Source organism: Ailuropoda melanoleuca, chromosome 4, assembly GCF_002007445.2.
Source record: "Ailuropoda melanoleuca isolate Jingjing chromosome 4, ASM200744v2, whole genome shotgun sequence".
Lineage (NCBI taxonomy): Eukaryota > Metazoa > Chordata > Mammalia > Carnivora > Ursidae > Ailuropoda > Ailuropoda melanoleuca.
Genome location: NC_048221.1, coordinates 86,654,001 through 86,677,288, shown reverse-complemented (window position 1 = coordinate 86,677,288; position 23,288 = coordinate 86,654,001). Strand labels below are relative to the sequence as shown.

General features: G+C 32.9%; 1 protein-coding gene across 1 annotated transcript in view; it reads right to left on the bottom strand.

Moving 5' to 3' along the window:
* The window catches only part of EHBP1 (EH domain binding protein 1), a 244,034-nt gene that overhangs the window by 5,859 nt on the left and 214,887 nt on the right, over positions 1-23,288 (bottom strand). The window contains exons 18-19 of the mRNA XM_034657273.1: positions 3,025-3,124; positions 1,837-1,910 (exon numbers count right to left, since the gene is read on the bottom strand). Coding sequence (XP_034513164.1) covers positions 1,837-1,910; positions 3,025-3,124 — 174 coding nt within the window. The remainder of the gene's footprint in view (positions 1-1,836; positions 1,911-3,024; positions 3,125-23,288) is intronic.

Sequence of the window (23,288 nt, the reverse complement as noted above, 5' to 3'; positions counted from 1 at the left end):
CTTTCCCTCACCGAGCAACAGAAACTGGCATAATCACATATGGGACAATGATCTTAATGAAAAAGTAAAGCAAAACTGAACAAAACCTCAAAAAACTACGAATTGTATTAAAGGTGTTTGAAAAAGAAAAACACTTTTCCCCCTTCTTAAAAAATGACTTTGTACTGATATGTACAAGAAGAACAGGCAGATAAAATGTTCAATTATTAGCGATTATATAGACATAGGACTACCCATAAAAATGAGATCTTTTCTATGTGTCATGGTCCTCCTTTTAAGACGGTATTTGGTAATATAACTGGTCTGGGGACAGAAGCAATATCTGCCTTAAAAGTCAACTGTATTGTATCAAGCTGTATTTTAGGGATAATTTAACTTACTATACATGACAGAGTGTTTTTAATACTCTGTATTGAGTATAAAGTATAATGAATCTATAAAGAATAAACTGTATAATGAGTCATACATTATACATACTATATATACATACATTTTATATCACACATAGATATATATACTATATAAATAGTATTTGCTATACCCACTTTTCAACTATTCAGCTTTCCAATCTCTTTTAAAGACTACACCATGACTACAAAAATCATATCATGAGGAAAAATACCACTTAGCATACCTGTGCATCTTATTTCAATTGCAAGTTTTACAGAACTTCTTAAATAATTTTGACAAATTTTTTAGTTATTATCAATGTATAATTTGATTCATTTGGAGAGCCATTTGAAGGAAATTAGCTATCTGAAGCCTTTAAAATAAAGTAAATCTGATTTCTAAATGAGGATATATAAATGTTGTCAGTCATTTTTATCAAATGAGATTACAGATATAAAAGTTATTAAAAATAAAACTTTTATAATGTATAAGATTATAGTTAGATAAACAGCATATATTTTATTAATCACAATCTTAATTAAAATATTTAAAAAATACACAGTTTCATTTGGCTTTCCCTTAGAAACTTAAATTTCTAGTTTCTAAACTAATTATAATTGGCTTATTATGGATCAGGTACCTTATCAGGTAAAGAAGGAAATTACTATGGATAGTCAATGGGTTAAGAGGTCAATATAGAATAGGAAAATCAATTTGCATTGAATAGACAAAAGGTCCATTTTACAGAGCCCAAAGAATTAGTTTTTAAGTAGACATCTTTGAACTAAAAGGCAAAAGGGGAAGAGCATTCTTAAACACGTAAGAATTTTTTTAAAAAAATCATATATAGTAAATGCCATAGTTAAACTAGCTGATGTTTACTGATATTATGAACCATGCTTAGGATTACTATATAATTCATATAAAAGCTTTATGAAAAGTATGAGAGTGTTTTATTTATCTCTTATGTCAATCTTTGCCTGAATATTCACTTAATAGGAGTTGGAATCTTAAGAACTATAGTGGACTGCAGACATATTTCAGCGTTGACATCCATTAAAGATTAAGGTAAAATTTAGACTCTGATGTGAAAAATCAAAACGATAAATCTTTCCCCACCTCCCTCGTGGAAACAACCTTAAATTTCACACAGTAAAATGTAATTAAATCATTTAACTCCTTATATTTTCCATTTTATGAACATTTCAGCTTACTGACAAAGTTAAGACAATTTTGTGTTTAATAGCACACATAATGATTATCTATCTGAATTAGGGTTCTTAGGTTTTATGTGACTGTTGCTTTCTAACTCTAAGGCATTTATCTGTAATTCCTGTTGGTTCCTAGTCAGGCCACACCTAGTGAGACCAGAAGTGTATTACACTCTTTAAGTCTCTTTGACAGTTGACACTTCACATACCTCACTCCATCATAGCCATTTCTTACCTTCGATGGCTAGCATTGCCCGCAATTCCCGATTCAGCAGCTCATACCGCCGTTCTAAATCATGCTCTTTTTCCCTAGGCAAGTTGCAAAAGTTCATCAATATGCTAATTACTAAATCATTAAACACTTAAAAGAACCTTTAGGTTACATTGATTTTAGGACTCATAACTGACTTTTCTCTTTAACTTTAAGCTACTCCAAACAAATGATACACAAACCTAAAATCTTCCTCAGGTTGAATATTTACTAGTTCTGTTATTTTTCTCCTTCAATTTTGAATTGCACAGAGGTATTTTTTAATCTTTGGATAAGTAGTCTTATTCTTCAATGCTTCTTGTATTAAGTGCCAGGTATAAGATTATTTCGTAAAATATTTTTCATAGCTCACAATAAACACTCTTTTGTCTGGAACGCCACGTAAAAAGAATACAAGAAACATGTAAGTACTACCAGCACAAATTTAACACAGAGACAATTGAAAATCCTGGAGGAGTTAAGTTTTGTGCTTCTTCATAACTCTTTTTATCAAGTTCAGGCATGGTAGAAATGACAAAAATAGAGGTTTTCACTAAAATAAAACATGTAAGCCTGCTCCTTCCCACACTAGGTGGCATAATATAAGAATATTGCCAGTGAACAGAAAGAAACTCACATTAAGTCCTATGGTGAACTAAATGCTAAAGAGCAAGAACGCTCACATTTGGTCTAGTCTCCATGTTACTGTACACAAAAGTGATCTTTTTATGACTGGAGGAATTACTCAAATTTAGGGTAACATCATCTGTAGAATACAAATGTACTTTTGTCCTTATTAAGAGTTATTTTCATTTTTAACTTAAAATGTGATGTTAAATAAACTTCGATTTTATTTCTTTTGTCCTCTAACCCTTAATATAATCCAAATCTCCTTTTTGTGCACAAGTGCTTTATCTCTTAAATACAAAGGTTTTTTTTATATTCCTTGGCTTTCTATATAATAAACATTTTTCAGTATATATCACTATTTTTAAAAACTGTTCAGATGACAAATGACTATATACTATTTTTAATTTTTATATAAATATACTGTAATCTCCAAGGAAAGAAAGATATTAAGCCTAATAAATATGAAGCCTCAGAGAAGGCAGTGACAAAAAGCCTAAGATTCATCAGTGTTGTAGGAAAAACAAGCATAGTCATGGTACTTACAGGAGAGAAAGCTGGTTCATTCTCCTTATTAGGGCATTTTTCTTATTAACCAACATAAACCATTCCTGCATCATAGCTTCTTCTTCTTCTGTGTTCCTTCCTGTAATTCAGCAAATTATTTATCATATGACATTTTACAAGCCAAATAATAGTTTAGCATAAGTATTTTTTCAGCATGAAATATATTTTAGCTACCCCAATAGTACAAATTAAACTGTTTATAATAACATAATATTAAAGCCCAGGGTCTGAAAAAAGAAATTAACATCTAAAAATTCATAAGCCAATCTTCTAAAGCTGGTATTATTCAGCATGTATATTTCAGTCCCCCTGAACAAATCTACAGATCAGACTAACATTAAGTACAGTTAAAAAAAAAAAAAAGAAGTGTTCCAACTTTTAAATCCTCCCCAGAGGCTGATTTGTTACTATGTTTCAATGAGGAACTCATGGTGCTGACAGACATACGGTCATGATTAAAAAAAAAAAAAAACATTAAAAAATCATTATGAGAATTATAAGACTAGCAGGAAGATCAGAGAAGTCCAGAGATTTCGTGAAAGCTTCCACTTGTAACAACTTGCTTTTTTTCTTATTTTCCTTCCCCAAAGTAAAGATATATGTTCTGTATGTACCATTCTGGAACTCATAATCTCTAATATGGCAAACACATGCAAATTATTTTAAATATATTATAAATGACCAGGCTACAAAATATGCCTATAGCTATCTGTGAAAAGATACATTAAAATGAAAATAATGTTCAGTAAATCACAAAACGTTTCAGCAGAAAGAAGATCTAAAATTTAGATTTACTGATTGCACATCAAAAATTCACTTTCCAACATCGATACCACTCCCCACCAAAGGCCAGTATATCAAGGGTTATAATGTATAGTATATATTTATTATTGTTCATGTAGAAGTAGACCACAATCACACTCAAGAAAAATATTAATTCCTTACCTTCTTCCCACCTCTCCATTCAAATTATACCTAGTCAAATTTATAATTCTTTGACTTTCTTTTTTTCTGAATTTCACCCATGGTTGGTTTATTGTTTTGCTAGGCCATTATTTAATACTTCAGTCCTACTTCTGTATAGATGCATAGGGCTAACTTAAATATCTAATAAAAAATAAAATATTCTAGAATCATTTTCTTTTTAAGCAGATATTTTCCTTTAACTTTCAAACACACGACCAGCCCATTTTAAAAACTCAGACAATAGATACCTAAAAAAAGTGAAAAGCCAAGTCTTTCACCAACCCCTCCCTCTCGAACTCCCCTCTCCATCTCTTTTCTCCAGAAGTAACTACTTCCACAGTTTAGCATATCTCCTTCCAGACCACACAGATTACTATGTGCATCAAACACATGCATATATCTTATCTATAGACACATACAGGTTTCTTTTCTTTAGCATAAGTGAGATCACATTATATATTGCCCTGTGATTTGCTTTTGTTACGCTGTTCAAAGATATGCCTCATTCATTTTAATAATTGCATAAATTATGGATGTGCCATAATGTATTTAACTATTTCCACATTAACAGAAATCTGAAGAAATTTTTAGAATGGAAATAGAATATAAAGAGCTGATGATCTGTGTGCAAAAGATTAAATATGTACTTCAGAGCATCCCTGTAAAATATATAATCTGTTGTTCATCGTTAGGGAGAATAGTGAGGATATGTGCCTTCATTAAATGCTATTAAAACTTTATGGTATGAAGCAGACGTAGGATAGATCTTTTTGGAGTATGAACAAAAGTCTTTATTGTTTTACAGTATTTTTAATCTCTCTTTTAGGGTAGCTGGTTTTGTATTCACTTTGGACCATGTGATGTCTTGACACTGGTCATGTGATACAGGCTGTGATACAGGCTGCGATACGCACAAATCCCTGGGTAGCAACAAAAGAAGAAAGAGTAGAAAGAAAAAGCTGAGAAAAAGCTTGCAATTTGGAAAAAGGCCAATTGTACCCTGGTGAAGGCCTTTTTGATCAGTGAAATGACACATGTGCGCAATATTAATAGGTGCAGTTTTTATGATATTTTATTTTCTGATTAAAGACTTAGTTCTTGTGTTCATAACATAAATGGCTGCTAAAAATATAGACATATTAAAACTTCATTTTGAGTTTAACTTAACCTATAATTGAGGCTTTCAGCAATACTAGAAGCAACTAGCCTACTCTTAAATTAGCATCATTTTCTTCAATGGAAGACTGCTTCCTTGAGAATAACAATATTGATATGGTACTGTGTTATTTTCAGTTTAACTCATGCCTACGATTTCTAGGTAAGAAAAAAAGATCCCCCTCCCCTAATTGTTAGGAAATGACTAATAATACAAGAATCTCATGTTTCAAAAGGAAATAAGCCTAACAATAACAAATATTTAAAGACACATTACACTCTGCTACATAGATTATATAAATTAACTGAAAAAACATATTTGAGGTTAAATCAATTCTGTATCACTAACTCCTTATCTGAGATAGTATACAATGATGGAAATCTATACTTAGCCTAGTAATAAAAAAATTAAATTTTCTTCTAATACATCATTACACTATTGTTTTTCGGGATTTAAAATTTTTTAAATTTAAAAAGCTTTTAAAAGCCAGTAAGTTGAACCATTACAAATTAATCCTGACTTTAATAACTGGTTAAAGACCCCTTTAGCTTTATAAGTAACAAAAAATATTAAAGCCTGTGATCACAGTGAGCTTTTCTCATTTCTCCTCTAACCATTTGTTATTTAATCCAATACTAGTAATCCAATTTGTCCATCAGACTTTTAAAGGGCAGAATGCAACTTCCTCAGCTTAGACACTTTTCAAAGTACAATATATTTTTCAAATGAATGCTGGATGTTTCATTTTTCCCAACTGTTCCTAGCTCTAATGCATGAGGAAAAAAAGAACAAGATGAACATTGTTCATACTGATTAAGTAAGAGCTCATTAAAGAGCTGTCAGTGCGGTACTTTGAATATGCATGAAGCATATAATCAGATCTAGTACCGTCACTAGAGGAGAATACGGTAAGTACAAAGGATTGATTTAATTACTTAGAGTGGGCTGTGGTGGTAAAGCAGTCTTGTTAGTGCAAAAAGAAAAAGAGGTTGTATTCTGGCACTGTTAGAAAAAAGGCAGTTTTAGCTTCTGCCACAATACATAATCTCAGAATAAAGCACTTTACACTGTAGCTTAAAATGAAGACTGTCATTATTTTATAAAATGGCCATAAATCATTTTATCTTGTTTAACCTCACCTGTTTAACTACTTGTCTTTCAAAATTATGTTTAATTTGTAATTACAACTACATTTTTGTCACCTTAGAGTGGAATACAGATATTTAAAAAAAAAATCTCAATCTTCTTTTTCAGTTTCATGAGCTGAAAAATTCAGGACATATACAATTGAAGACCACTGTGAAATAACAAATGACAAAATACTACAGGTCACTATACAATTACTAAAATGTAAAAACATGGCTGGGTTGTTATACTGTATTTTAAAACACAGTGCCTCATGTAAATATATTACAAATAACAACATCACATTAACATTTTAAAGTATTGACTAATTAATACAATCTCTGGCAATATTTTTCCTACTTTTTTTCCCCTCAAAGACTTCTGTTTTTTTATTTTGTCTCTAGGAATGTAACATCTTTTCTGACATCACAATCTCTTAACATCAGTTTTTCCTTTTAACCAATTACTACACAGCTGGGATAAGATTTGTAAAAATTATTAAATGATCAAGAATAATGATAACGGCAGGAAAAGTAACTGTAAATATGACTTCAAATCACTCTCCCTATGAAAATAGTTCACAAAAATCACTTAACAGAAAGCAGTGTAATACATAGCACTACATACAGTATAAATACTTAATAAACGCAGGTTGACTATAGCAACCGTTTTTATATTTCATGTCCTCCAAAAAAATGATTTAAATTTAGTTCAGATTTAATTTCTTTCAAGAACTCATTCATTCACCCAGGAATATGTATGTAGTTTTCATTTATTTTTTCAGAAGCAGTATTTTCAATGTAAATTTTTAAATGAATAAAAGAAAAGTGATGTCAAAACCTAAAATTATGAATGATATATTCAAAAATTTTCTACTAATTTACCTTTCCTAATTAATCTTTCACCATAAACGTATTATCTATTCAGAAAGATATTTTTTTAGACAGTGAATTCTTATATAAATACAAAATAAGGAACAATACAATTTTAGCCAAACAGAAGATTAATTCAGTGGGAAAGAATGAAAATGCAAAGATGTAGGCTGCTATTGTACATATAAACAAGTTCAAGATTTGCTACCATGAAAATATTAAAGAATGCTGAAATCTTGCCATAGCCCCATAGTGGAGATGGCTGACTAGTGATCACATATGGCCCTTAAAGGACACACATAACAAAGCCAAACCAAACATAAAAACAAAAAAGTTGCCATTACAATTTGTCCTGATGGTATGATAACACCAATATGACGACCTTTGAAAGACATAATATATTACAATAGAGAGACACACAAAGGCGTCCAACTAGCTGGTACTGGAGAAACACATTCTAACAACAAAGGAAGTGAAATCTAGTAAATCTATACAATGGACGACAAAGGTGAATTTACTGTAGTTATGTAGAGTCATGGACACATGAACTCCTAATGCCAATATTACTGCAGCACTCCAGTGCATTAGTTTTAGAAAGTATTTTAAACTTAGGAAATAGAGCTTTATTGTGAAAAGAACTTTTACAATATAAGCAAATAACTGATAAATGTTTCTACCCCAAGAATATCCTCAAACAGCAATCAACATAAATGAAGAATCTCATAATCTTTATTGATGTTTTCAGCAGCAATTGTCTTAAAGCTATTTGCTTAACATGATATATTTGTTATAGTATTAAGAATATAAACTTTGAGGAAAATCCTGTCTCCTTTTGTTCCAGTAAAATAAAAACTAACACACTCTCTCAAACATACCTTTTATTTACCCATTTGGTAAAACAGATTGAGGGCAACATCTCTCTACAGATAACTTCTGATAGACTTCTAGCATGTACTTCTTACAGGAAGAGGTACAGACTACTTCACCAAAGTTCTTCCTCCATAAACTTATACATAAAAAGAAGCTATTTCTGAAGGTTGGAAATTAACAGCAGTCTTCTTGCACCAACTCCTTAATAAAGTCTGGGTAGCCTTTTTTCTGCCAAAGGTCAGTGTTAGATTTCCTAAAGGTAAACTTGGCACAAACTTAAAATAGTAAAAAATAAAAATAAATTTAAAAGCATGGAAGGTGTTATCATGGGAAAAATTATAACTGAAAAAATTCTTTATATTTACTTACAGTTTAGTATTTTCTTTAAGTTACATATGGGATGGATTTGCACCTATTAACTTTTCAGTGCTAAGAGCATGTAAAGGTATTAATATGATCCACATTTCAAGTAATACATGATTATCTTGACTACCTACAAATAGGCACTTGACTAAAGTTAAAATGCTCAGAATATAACTCTAAAACTGTATTTACTTTTTAAAGGTATATTTAACATATTTTCTAAAATAAGATAAAATGCAGTGAGTCACTTTTATAGGCAACATTGAACCAAACAGACTATTGTCTGTGAATCAATTAGGCATCCTGTAATAAGGGAAAAACTTGAATTGTGAGCCATGCTTACAGATGGATAGCTTCCCCTGCCAGTTCTCCCCTCTCTTGAAGCCCCTTTTGTTTGGGCTGCACCTGGCGAACTCCTCTCTATTTCCCCACCCCCCCATCCTAGGGCCTTCTCACAGTCATGTCATGGAAATGACTTAAAGAGGGGCTCCAGAAGTGACAGAGACATTAATGTAAAGACAAACATTAAGAGTTGAATAAAATTATTTCTTGAAAAGTAGGAGTGGACAGAAGCAATTATTTCTAGATTAATGGATTTTAAGATGTGATTTTAAATATGTATGTTTATGCAGCTAAATTAAATTATTATAAAAGATATTTCTAACCTTTTATATACTTAAGTAAGTCAAGATTTCTGGGGGGGATCTTCTCATTGGAGAATAGAGGTCTACCTTTTTTTAAAGGTCATTTGAGCACAAGTGGTGTTTTTTTTTATAGGGTGGTCTGGGAACCCAATTCACAATTTAAGTATTTTATGGAAATATTCATAAATATATGGAAATGACTCATAAATTAACTTCAGAATGAAGACTTCTGGTAAATTAAGTACCACCTTTATGAATGTGTTTACTTGTATTAATTCTGGGGAACTTCAGTGGATAAGACTGTAAATTCTGGTAAGGCTAAGCATAACATATAATTGTACTGTCTATAGTTTCTGTGGCTGATTAGAACCATCATCTTGAATATGATGCAAATAGGATGAACATTGAATCTGCATCCAAAATGCATTCTTCCAGTTTGGCTAAAAAAAAAAAGAAAAAAAAATGACGGAGCTCCTTGATCTTAGACTAATTAACTTCTCTGAGCCTCAGTTTCCGTTTCTATAAGGGTAATCATATTGCTCACTTCATATGGTTGTTAGAGGAATTAAGTGAAAAAAATCTATGTACAGTCCTTAGCACAGTACCTGAGACTAAATATGCTAGCTATGATGATGATAATGGAGAGGGTGATGGTGGCATACGCAGCACTGTGGAGATACAAAGATGACCAAGATGGCTTCTCTCCTCAAGAGGGCTCCTAGTCCAATGTGGAGAGACACATAATCAGGAATAACTAGAGTGAGGGTCAATTTTTAAACAACTCCACAGACACAAATTATATTTTAAATCCTTGTTAATCATACCAAATTATACAGTTAGTATCGTTAGTATGTCTTTGGTCATAAGCAGGATAGGTGAAAAATGTAGGTGAATCAGTACAGACTCATTTCTGCAGCTGGAAAAACAAAGTCAATGCCCTACTGGGTCAGCAGTGTCACTTGCATACAAAAGACAGCCATAACGATGGCACAACAATGTGGCTGTGCTCCAGGTAATGAGAGGCTAGGTATTTGCAGGGTGTTAGAAGATTTAAAAATAAAGATCACAGAATATTGCTTAATATCAAAAACTAAAGAAGGTAAATTTTAAGATAGAAAATTATGGACTACTAGAACACATTCAAAAGTTAAAGAAAAAAATGACAATGACAATTTGAAGTAAAAGTGGATATAATTTTAAGAAAAGAAAGTCCCCAACAAGAAAAACTAAATATTTTTAAAGTAAAAACCTTCACTGAGAAAGTAAGTTTTCATCATTTTTACAGAAAGAGATTTTGATATTAAAAGCAGAGCATCTTTAAAATCAGCTTATAAAATTGGCAATGCAGATGATAGCTGATTTACTAAATGCCAGGTGAGAATGAGATTAGATTCTGTTGAGAATGTGGAAAATTAAATATGTATCATTTTTAAAATATAGAAAGACAAACCAGGTAGATATGCTCTAAATAGGCTTCTTTCTAATAGAGTTTCTCCAAAGTTGTATTACACAGTCAGTCAGCTATTCTTTTAGGTTACCCCCTCGTGTTGCTTAAAGTGTTTAAATGTCCTTTAAAAATCATACCCACACACTCTTCCATGCCTTCAGTTTCCAATAAGGGATGAGTTCAACCCCCAACCTCCAATGCACTACCCGCACAGTAACTTCCTTTTCCACTCTATACCTTCTTTAATCATGCTTGGGTTCAGATAACCAAATAACACTGGGCTATATCCTTCCTTAGGTACTTCTTAAAAGTCTTTATTCGATGAGGGAGAGTAGAAGGAAATTTAACCTAACCCCTTCTAGCCTGTGGCCATATGCAGTCTCAAAACACAGAAGCCTGATCAAAACAGGACGCTGCGGAACCATCTCCAGCAGCACTCTAACCTGCACAGAGCTTCAAAAATTCCACAACTAAATGCTCAAAAAGCATTGAATCAAAAATCAATAACCAGTAAATGCTGTTTGAATCAAAAAGCAATAAATGCTGTTTTTCTAGACTAGACCAGGTGACTAGTATGAATTTCAGCAATATATCAACTCATCCAATGCCCCTTAATCTTCTCAGTGGAGCCATTCTCTTCATCATGGCACACAAGAGACATTCATGATGGACTTGTATCCACAGTGTTGTTTCCTGAATCCCCAGGAACAACAATGTCTCACAGAAGCCACTCCATATAGTATCTCTCTTTCATCAGATCAGTGACAACCAGTAACTTTCTCATAGGCTGGAAATAATAATGATAATTATGATGATGATAATAGCATCAAATATTTAATGAGGCTATATAACTTAGAGCTAGCAAGTGGTAGAACTAGACCTTAAATCCAAGCAGTCTGTCTTGTAAACCATCACTCTCAGCCACCCCATCTGACACTCACTCACAGAGTAACCAGTCTTACAAGAACAGGCCCTTTATTTAGTATTCAGGCCAACCTTGACAAAGCCTTCTGAATGGCTCTGATAAGCAAAATGGCACAAACAAAACAAAACAAAGCAAAAAGCAAACCTTTAAATCTCCAATAAACAAACAAACAAAAACTATTCTGTTTCTTAGTTCATCCATTAGTAGTGGGGATTTTCTTTGCTCTTCCAATGTAGGCCACTGGGACTTAATGATCTCAGAGCAGTACATCAGAGGATGTCAAGGCGAATCAGCCTTTCTTCCTATGCACATATATTCTATGATCCTTGAATTATAGGTCAGTGTATGATGTCTTCTAGAAACATGATTTCAGGGATAGACCTATTCACTTCTTGGGCAACTATAAACCACTCTGATTCCATTTGAGCATTTGAAGCATCCTTCAGTGAAAACGGCCAAACAAGAATGCCCTCGCCTAGCACAGGATTATCAGGATGTATTCAAGTTCCAACTTTGCTCTTAAAGAGCTACAGGACCTTGGATAAATTACTTAATCTCCCTATGCTTCGGTTTCCTCATTTGTAAAAATGGAAATAATAGTACTACTTCAGCAGGGATTCTGTGAAGATTAAGTGAGTTAATATATGTAAAATACCCAGAATAGTGCCTGGCATGTAACATTATTTAATCAATGTAATAATGGTTGCTATTGCTGTATTCTCTCTCTCTCTCTCCTCACTCTCTCTCTCTCCACACACACACATACAGTAAAGAGCCACATTCTTTATTTAAGCTTCAGGGTCCTCTCTGACTATCTGATCCTTGGGATTATTGACGGAGCAAGGAATGGTGATTTCTCCTGGCAGAGTCTCACAGTTTTTTTGACTGCCTATGCAAACACCAGAAAGGTCTACCCACAGAAGTAAACACATTGGGCAATTTGGTGCAAATCTTGAGATGTTAGCTACATGGAGCAAGAAATTTCTGTCTTTACATATCCATTTCACTGGACAAGTCATCCTAGCATCATTTTAAGTTTTTCGTTCCCCTCAAGTATGGAAGCCCGTCGACTTACCTATTACCCATTTTTCTTTTCTTAAAGGATCAATACAAATGCAAACCCAATATGAGACATTCCCTTTCCCAAGGTTACACGTGTTCTGTTAAGTCTATTCCAAAGGTTCCCTTGCTAATAACAGTATCTTCAGTCAGAAATTCAGAGAAAATAAAAATCTAGCGTGTACCTCCCAGAATCTCTGGAATTTCCAAAGATGATTTTCAGATTTTTCCTCAACTCAATCCCCAAGATATGTTTAATTCTCCTTTTTATCATGATAGAAATGTTCAGATACCCCTTAGACTGAAGAACATCATGCCACCCCAGTAGTCCTGCTCAGGTTCTTGCATAAATCTTATGGGCCAATCTCCAGCAGTTAACTATATGTCCTTCTATTGTGTTATATGCCCTTTCCCTTTCTCTCCAAAGCTGAAACTTATTTAAAAAGGGTTAAAGCAATCACATCTAACACACTTCACCTACCCAAAGTCATGGTCAACTCCAAGTCTGTTTAGTCCTCACAATGTTTGTGTTAATATTATACATTCAGAATTTAGCAAAATAGCTACCTAGTCAACACTGACAATTTTGCAACATTCAGTATAACTTAATTAACTTTTTACTTAGATTCAAAATAATCACTTGAACTAAAACAAGTGGTATTAAAAGTTTGAAATTTTAGTTACCCCTAATTTTATTGTCATGAGAAATTAAAATATTTGACTACTTTAATAATTTATTTCTGTGGAAAGTGATTTATACATAATAGAAAACTACTGCTATTGTTTAAAGCATTGAAATGCATAATAAACTCATTTTTTAAATTAAAAATTATCTTTTAACTTTCCTTACAGAGGTAGATCCTTCAAAAGCACAACAGATAGAGCTATGACCAGGTCCATCAAGTTTCAGATCAGAAGTGTCTATTGAGGAGAACATGCTGGTGGGGAAGAAATGTTGGTACTTTACACAATTCCTAGCTTTGGCCACCAAGTGGTGCTATTAATTCAGAGTGAACTGGCATTGGGGGAGTGGGGTTGGGTGGTTTTGGGGTGGGTAAAATATATAAACAGTCAATAAATGCAGAAAACACTCACAAGTTGGAAGTTCATAACTCATTGTACTGTGAATTTACATATCCTCTCCCACTCAATGTCACCAGTATAAAAACAGAAGAGAAAACTAATTCATATACTCTTATTTCGATGGTGAAGTCCACTGTACTTCCTCAGGAAAAGAGCTACATATGTATTTGTACCAAACTTTACCCTTTCAGGTATGCAGTTTTAAAAATAATCCCACAATTTTGATTAATTTTCTTCCTACAACATTCATCCAAACTACCCAATTAAAACAAACACAAAAAAAACCTTTACATAAAAACTGATCAGCAATAAACATTACAAATCAGTAATATTAAGCATTTAAAAAAAAAAAAACAAACCCTAACTTAATATTTAAAAATAGATACTAGCTTGATGTTTTTTTTCCTTAACTTATCCTGTAAACTTCTGAAGAAATAGCTCCCCTGAGTGGATGAATGCCTTTCACATTCCAGCTTAGAAATAACATGTGGGGACAGGGAACAGATGCAATGATTATATATGTTTAGTTTCCTTATGCAGTGCACCTAGAGGCCTATGGAAAGTGTTAAAAACCTATCTAGTTGCTACAAGAAAGATATAATAATTTACAACCCACTAGACTAAGAGCTGGCAATGTCTATACAAATGAATAAATAGTGATTTGAAAGTAGAACTTTGTAAGTCTCTATAAGAATAAAAAGAAAGTTCATAGCTAATCAATTCGACAGTCCTAACCTAGAGATGAAGGAGCCTAGTAAGGGTAAGCAACTATCCAGTTGTCGCTGTACATTAACATCTGTATTTTTAAGAAAAATGCTTCCATTTGGGGAAACACAGAGAAAAGTGTTGAAGCAGAGCTCTCATCTTTCCATAAACTACCTTGACTTTGACTCTGGACTGAGGAAGCAATTCACACATGCTTAGCCATCTCTGATGTCATTCTTTGTCAAATCAAATTATGAAATCTTGGTTAAACTTCTTGGGATAGTGTCAGGACAAACAGAAGAGGAGAAAATGCATTTGCAAAGTTGGTTCCTACATGGATGTCCTAAAATAAATTTTTCAAAATACAAGGCTTAAGTTGTTTATTTCTGTATGTGCCTCATGAAACTCATATAATTAGTATATCAATTAAATGAAACATATATAGATTGAGGGACTAGCAAATTCCTAAGGTTTTCTCCTAGCTATTTATTTGTTGTGAAAATGTTCAGTTATTTTTTATATAAGCCAAGGGTTAAACAAACAAACAAACAAAACAAATAAACAAACAACAACTTTCCGGTCTTATGTCAAATTGCCAAAGTAGTTCTTAAAGCATTTTTTTGGGTGGGGGGAAGGGAGAGAGACTCAGAGAGTCTGTGTATGTGTGTTGAGGGAAGAGAAGAGTTGGGATAGAATGAGAGATGTGCATATTACTTAGCAGCTGAGGAAAATTTTAAAGTAAAAGTAGAAACAATAATAAATAATGAAGCGACTGCTATAGCTGATGGCAGCAGCTACTTTTATACTGGGAACTAACCCTCTGCCGAGAGCTCTGTGCCAAGTACTCTTATATAAATTTTATCTATATCTGTATCAATATATCTTATACTCTCAATAACCTTCTGAAATAGGTTTTATCAGCCTTTCTTTCTTTTTTTTTTTTTTTTAAGTTAATGGCTGAGGAAATAGAGGCTCAGACAGATGAAGTAATTTGTCTAAGACGACCCAGAGTCTAGCTGCTACCTTGCTGGTTTTCAAGTCTATGCTCTGGCATCTTTACGCTGTGGTACTTCCCTTAGCATTTGTTACACTGTGGATTCAACATATCTTAGTCCCTTATTTCTCAAAATGTGGTCTATGGATCACCTGTATTATAAATTGCCTAGAATATGGGCCCCACCCCAAATCCACTGAATCAGAATGTTTTAGGCAGGTCCTGGGAATCTGTATTTTTAACAAACTCCTCAGGTGGTTTTTTAAATGCAGATAAAAGTTTGAGAACCACTGTCTTAGCCCTTTTACAAATAAGTCACCAAGATCTTTTTTTTTAAAGAAAGGGTGATATTTCATGTATAAGATGTTATTTTAGCATTGGCATGACATTACACAAATTTAATTTCACATTCAGAAGAAAAACATGTTGCTGCCAAATCAGTTCAAATGCCTAAATTTTGTTTCATAGATAGTTGCTGAGAAAAACACATTTTCCTGGAATTTCTACTTTTTTAAGTGTTAAAAAATTTTATTACAGTCTAGAATAAGGATGTACCTCACTTTAGGCAATAGACATGTTCCAAATTAAAAATTATGGTGATGTGATAATTCTTTAGGTTCAAAAATTATATTTTATATTTCCAATTCAAATTTCTACTAGTGGAAAATACTTTCTAAATATCACTGGTAGAAATTATACACATTTGTTCTTCTGGATAAATGAACAAACATGAATCAGCAAATGAAAAAGTCACCTTAAGGCTATATAGTAAAAGGCAGGGACATACAGTGAGTGCCAAGGAGAAAAGAAACAAATGTTAGAAATGAGAACCCTGTGAGGTTCTCTATATACTGAATCAGAGAGATTCCCTTCTAGAAATCGTATGATCCAATATCTATCGCATGAACTAGAATGATTCAACAACAGTTGAGTGCTACTACACTTCAATATAATTTACATATTTTCCTTTTTTAAATAATCCAAATAATGAAATGCAGATAGAAACAAGATATTAAAGATGTGTGAATTAGCTGAACAAATTGTGAGAGTAAAGATATTCTGAAAGTATGACAGTAGTTTTAATTTTTCTTGTAACTACAGAAGGAAAATATTAAGGACAAAATAATTCAGGAATATTACCAATTTTAAAAATTGAAGATGTAAAAAAGTAAATAGCAAAAGCACTGTAAGCACATTAAAATGTAAACTTTCCTTTTATTTATTTTTTTAAAGATTTTTTTAAAGTAATCTTTATACCCAATGTGGCCTTGAACTTACAACCCTGAGACCAAGAGTCACATGCTCTACCAACTGAGCCAGCCAAGCACCCCTGTAAACTTTCCTTATAAAACAAACTCTTATTTTCTTTATACTGTATTTCTATTCATAATTATCTTCAATAATAAAAAGGCCTTTTCCATCATATATGTAATATAGAATAAACAAAATGTATATATGTGCAAAGAGAACAATATCAATTTACTATAAATATTTTATTTAATGCTTGATGGTAATAGGTAACATTCCTAATATACTAATGTTTTTCATCCTTTGGTATTTTTTATTTCAAAGGTGACCTTGACAAACTTAAATATTAAAGAGATTGTATAAATAATAGTAGCTGACATTTATAGAACACTATATATGTACAAGGCACTGTGCAAATGCTTGAATTGAGGTACCTAATTTAATTCTCACAATTTTCTTAGCTGCCACACCATATCAACTTTGACCCACTGTGGCCAAATTTGAATAAATTACATTCACTAGCTAGGGTTAAGTTTCTATACTCAATGTATAGTACACTTAGGCACAACAGGGCTCAAAAATATTTGTTGAATGAAAATCACCAGACATAAAAGAACAAATGAATCTCTTCCTTTATGGGAATGAAAGCTAGGTTCTTTCCCCCATTTTTTTCTAAAGGCATAGTGTCCTCATTCTGTTAAAGTGGAAACTGAGGCTCAAAACTATGAAGCTGGAGTAGTAAACAGGACTGAATATAGCAAACACTAGAAAGGTTCTCATTCTCCCAGCCAGGGTCCCAACTCACTGCTGGAAGGACTGAGCCACGTTTTCAGATGAAGGTATACGGAGGATTAAGTATGGAAGAAAAGCCTCTCCTATAGTTATGTTAACAGCAATGGCAGACAGATAGGCTTCAGTATGTAATGGACAAGGACACAGGAGAGAAGATTCACATGGACACCTTGCAGAGCTGGGCCTTGGCTCACTGTTCTCCCACCTGGCTATGATTCTGCTAATCAAGGATGTGGCAGAACCAACTGTATCACCTGTTCTTTTATGCTTTTAATTTTTTTGAATATTGGATTAGAATAGAATTGCATGAGATTGTCACTTTTTGCAATTAGAAAATGATTTTATATGATTTTGCATTCTTGGAGTTAGATGACCTAAAGTTAAAATTTTGACACAGTTAAAAACACAGAGACACACAAAACAGACCTGTAACAGCACATTTATCAAAAGTATGTTACCATTTTACTTCAAAAAAGGAATGGGTTCTATGATCTCTTGGAATTTATCACAGGATGTGGCTCAATGCCTCTGGAAATTACGCTAACCACTCACTTTGTAGAAAATTTTCAGACATAAAATGTGAACTTTTTCACTGGCTTCTTTATTATGTTACAGATTCAATGCCCTATGAATTGTCAGGAGTAATTATTTTAGTGGGGAACTATAGGCTAAGTCTATACTACTTCAGAACCTTAGAGATCATTCTATTTACTTTATAGGACAAGATTCCCTTACTTACTTTGTTTGTATTTATGAAAAGTTGCTTTGCAGACACAATATGTGATCTTAGTTTGTCCATTTCATCATATTTTATGTCTGTGGAGATCAAACGGAAACATTCTACTGTATTGTTTAAAAAGATTTTATTTATTTATTTTGAGAGAGAGAGAATAAGAGAGAGAGCACGAAAGGAGGGAGGATCAGAAGGAGAAGCAGACTCCCCACTAATCAGGGAGCCCACCGCAGGACTTGATCCTGGGACTCCAGGATCATGACCTGAGCCCAAGGCAGTTGCTTAACCAACTGAGCCACCCAAACGCCCCTGAAACATTCTACTTTAATAAGCTAAAAACTTCACTTTCTATTTTACCATGGTATGTCATAAGAAGTTAGAAAAAATTGTCATTAATGAGAAATCTACAGTTAACTTTTGCTTTTAGTTTTGTAACTATCATACCAAAATAGATATCTCACTTAGTTTAACGCATATTTTTCAGTGACATGGCTTCTTTTCTCATTGTAATTTGTATGAAAGTAGACATATTTATGTCTATTAAAAAACAACCTCTACAAAATGGAGACATTTTATGATGTGAATACTACTCCCCATCCACACTTGTAAGAAGCATGGAAATAGCATGCTAAAAAACAGCACATAGAAATACCAGAAATATATGTATTAGGCCAAGAATTTTCTCCACACAAAACCTGAGAAGTGTTGCTGTATTAAACTTCCTTTCCTAGCTATTTATTAGTTGTACAGAATCAGTTTAACTCTAAGTTCAGATATCTTTGTACATAAAAATGGGCCCAGTTTTGGTTTTCATTTTCCCCTTACAGGTATGGGTATGGTGAGAGATGCAGCTAAGTACCTTAATCTCCTAGTAAGTGTGCAGTGATTGCTAGAGAAAAGAGCTAGAGCTAGTTAAAAATATGTTCCTTACAAATATATAATTTAAATCTCATAAAAATATGGTTTGTCTTTTTTTTTTTTTAATCAAAGAGAACCTATTTTTATAGTATGTACCTAGGCAATCTTACCTTTATGTTGTTATCTATACCCTAAACCACAGAAACTACATAATCTGCCATTTTCTAAATCATGGAATCAAATGGTTTATATAGACCCTGTTTTAATGTTAATGAATTTAGAGACACAAATAGCTAGCTAGCATCAAGGCTACAGTGAAAAGCAGAACACTTCAAGCATTCAATACAGCAAAAGGGGCAGATTAGAGATCAATAACAAAATCACCTGGTAAAAAAGGAAAAAGGTGTTGCATTAAAAGGCTTTTTGCTTTACATGTGAAACAATACTGAGAAACCTGTATTTTAGCACTTGTACTCAACAGGCACTCCAACTATGCCACGATGAGAACAGAAACCCATCCTTTCTAATAATCTTGTGACAAAAGCTAAAAGACATCATCCTATTAACTAGTGATCTCAACTGCTAATGCGGAGTACTTCCTGGTGCCTTTTATGTAGAATGCTGCTATTAAAAAACCACTAAACATTCACTGTGAACAACACAGAATCATTCATCTTTTATCAGCATCTCTTGTTAGAAGAGTATGAGTGGGGCTGAAGGTGTCATTGATATTATGGAGTGGAAATTAATCAGAAATTTTTCTCATATTTTCCTCATCTCACTAATTTACTTTTGTACAAATTTCCTCCTGTTAAAAAGTTCATACCCAACCCCCTGTTGTACTCTTTTAAGTTGAGAATATTCAACGAGTGCGTCCACTGAAAAGCACCAGGTCCTAACACAAAAAGCATTCGAAATTCTCATTTAGTTGTCTTTATTTTGCTAGCGCCATGTGGTCCTTGAAGATGTAGAAAACACGGGAAGCCGAGTAAAGATCAGAGCAAGCTCATTAGCATTCTGACAAAATTGGAGTGGTGGAGATGTATAGTTTGCCTAGTTTGTCGTTTTGAAAGCTACCGGTGGTAAGCTTTCTATTTCATTGTGCTTTTGTCTTTTGGGGGGGTTTCAAAGCAGCAGGGTATTTGTTAGCCCTAGGTTTGCACAATGCATTGTGGGAACCTTTCCTGCACATTCAGCCCTATATAGTATCATTCCAGTTTGAGTCAAAAAGTTTTTTTCACCAAATATAAGAAAGGACATGTGTGTGAATCTTAGTGCATACCCTCAATACGTTTATCACCACTTTGCTTGTCTCTTTTGCCTGAATCACAAAGTCCAAAAAGAGTCAGAAACAGAACCTAAATGACATAATTTTCAATCTTTAAAAAAAAATGTTGCCATTCATTTTGGAACACAACACTAAAACATTTATTTTCGGTCCTTTTCATAAACGCAGGCCTGATTGAGTTAGTTAAAATTCAAAAGCTCACTGCTGTCTATAACAGAACTCAACTCTTTTTTTGAAAACAGTATAGAGGGAAAAATGGTTTGTGCTTTAGAATTATGTAAATAAAGAATACCTCTTAGAAGACTTAAATAACTTATTACCCTGGTCATTTGATTTTCTTCATCGTCATCTTCTTTTTCTTTTCTTTTTTTTTTTTTTTTTTTTAATAAAAAAAGCNATACATAAAGCTCACTTTGAAGAGCTAAATGGGCTACATTAATGCTACTATTCAACATGAATGTTTCCAAGTTGCAATGAAATGGATAAAGGTCTTTGGGGATGAATTTATCTGCTAAATCCTTGTGGTTGCCCTCCTATCTTGGATGATGACCCAAAAGAATGTCAACAGCTCATTTCCCAGAGAGCTGGAAGGAGTCCCTATGCAAGCCATAATCTGCACATTCTCAAAGAACCATTTCAAACATTATATTTCACAAGCAGTTTTAAGTGATTTTCCTCTCATCTCTAGCATCCTAACAGTACTTTGGACATCAGTGCTTCTGAAATGAGGGCTAAACAAAGTCTATACATGAATGCCATATATGGCATATATAATTTTAATTTATTTTCAATACACATTTTAAAAATATAGTCATCTTATTACAATAATATATTTATGGCATTAAATGAGATAAATGTCTCAACGATTACTATTTTTTTCTCTTGTGGAAAAAAGTGCTTTTTATCATTGGTTATTATTTTACTTAGAATCTAACCTTATCTATGAGAAGTTTTACAGTTTTTATTAATTTGTAACTATTAAAATTTCAGGAGAAACTAAAGAGCAGTAGTGAGTGAAATACAGTATATGAGTAATCTGGTAAAAGTAATTTAACAGTAAGAAATGGATAATTTCTATAGGGAGCCTCTGACATAACAGTATTTGGTTATATCACCCTTTATTTCCTTTGTACATTAAGAAACCACTAGACTAAGTGGTATGCCATCTTGGGGGAGACAGTTTTTATATATTAACTATTCATATTATAGTAGAACATGTAATTAAAATGATGCAACTTTTCTTTATTTCTAATTTAAGCTCTAATTTTCACCCCTGAAGGCTACTCTTACAGTTTGAAAGCTCATTCTTAAAACAAACAAACAACAACAACAAAACCCAGAAGAAATTGCCATGTATAATTATGCAGTTATGATGTGATCCTATTTATTGTTAGAACATGAAACTTGACTAACTCAAAGCTTAATATTTTAATGTATCCCAACATTGAGCTGTTCTACTGCTAGCTTTAAAGCTTTAAAAAAAAAAGTGGATGTTACTACAGTAATGATGACTGAATTAGTTCTATACTTGGCAATATGAGTACAGCCGCAAAATTATTTATCTACTTCACTGCATTCTCCTACCAAAATTTCTTGAATAAAATCATTTGGACTAGCTATATCAAACTAGAGAGCAGTCAGGAGTGTCTAAGTCCAGCTTTAAAACAAATATCTTAACAATTACTTAGCCATATGGAAAATAGGGTATGTCTTCCTGAAGCCATTTTAAAAATATATTTTCTATCTTGAGTTTAGACTTCATTAGAAACCATTTCTGACTTATAATGTTTAGATTGCTGAAATATCACTCTTTTAAAGAACCACGAAAAGATGCAAAAAAGCAGGAATTTTTAAAGCTGCCAATGAACAATTTTCTAATTTTTAAAGCCCATGACATTTGTACTTATAACATTTTCAAAATCCAGGAAACAAAGTGGACTTAAAGCATTACAAATAAACAAACGCAGCTGTATAGTTAGACACAGCTACATACACATACTAACACAGCGTTTTTTACATTATATCAAATTTGAAGCTTCTTCACAAGTGTTCACATCATACTGTGTTTGGGTTCCTATGACTTAAAGGCCAGATGCTTTTCACAAATGACCAACAATTGTAGTTAGAATAAATTAATGACTGATTTTTTTAAAGCTTTGATGGAATTAAGCATACTTCTTTTCTCAATGTGCCTATGTGAATGTTTGTCTGTTAAACTTTTTTCTTTTTTTCTTTTTTTTTTTTTTGACAAGTGAGGCCACCCGGCAGAAAACAACTGATGCAAAACCCAGGAATAATCCCTCTGTTTAGTTCAACACTATGGTTAGCCTTAACACTGCCTCCATTATCCAATGGATTTAGAGAAACTTTCATTTATTTGTTGGCCTCAGTTTTCAATTCTGTTGCCCTCTTTAAGGAAACCTAGACTTATTCCTATGTAAGTACATTTGCATACTGGTACAATGAAATGTCTTAAAATTTTCATTGCCCTACTAAGCTAAATAGGGGCTGTGTACATATGTAATTTGAAAAATACATGAAGAGAATCAAGATATAGGTTAATACTCTTACTAAGGATTTTAAAGCACACTGTAATAAACCTATAATGCTGGTCATGGTACAATACTAACATAATTACTTCCAACAATATTTTAACAATATACAGCCATCTATTTTTAAGAAACCTGAAACCACTGGAATCTAAGAAATGCATTTGATTATCACAAAAATCAGTGCCAATCTGCTACATTAAAGTGTGTTATTTTCCTGTAGGAGTCTTTAAAAATTTATAGTTTTATTATGGATAATATTTTACATTCTCTAATGTTCAGAGTCTAAGCTACCAAAAAGTTTACTCTACATAAGATAAGCAAAGTAGAATATGAATCTTTAGTTTATTTAGAGGATTCAAATTAGGGATCCCTTTAGCTGTGTATACATTATAGCAAATAATCCCATGTAATCTTGACAATACACTTTAAAAATCTACATTGTTTTTCTTGAAACATTTGGTTATTGAATCTTAAAATAAAAATGAACTGTATAACAAACAGCGTGGTTTAGGAGAAGGAAAACATGCGGGACTGGGAGTCATAAAATAACAGCTCTGTGCCAG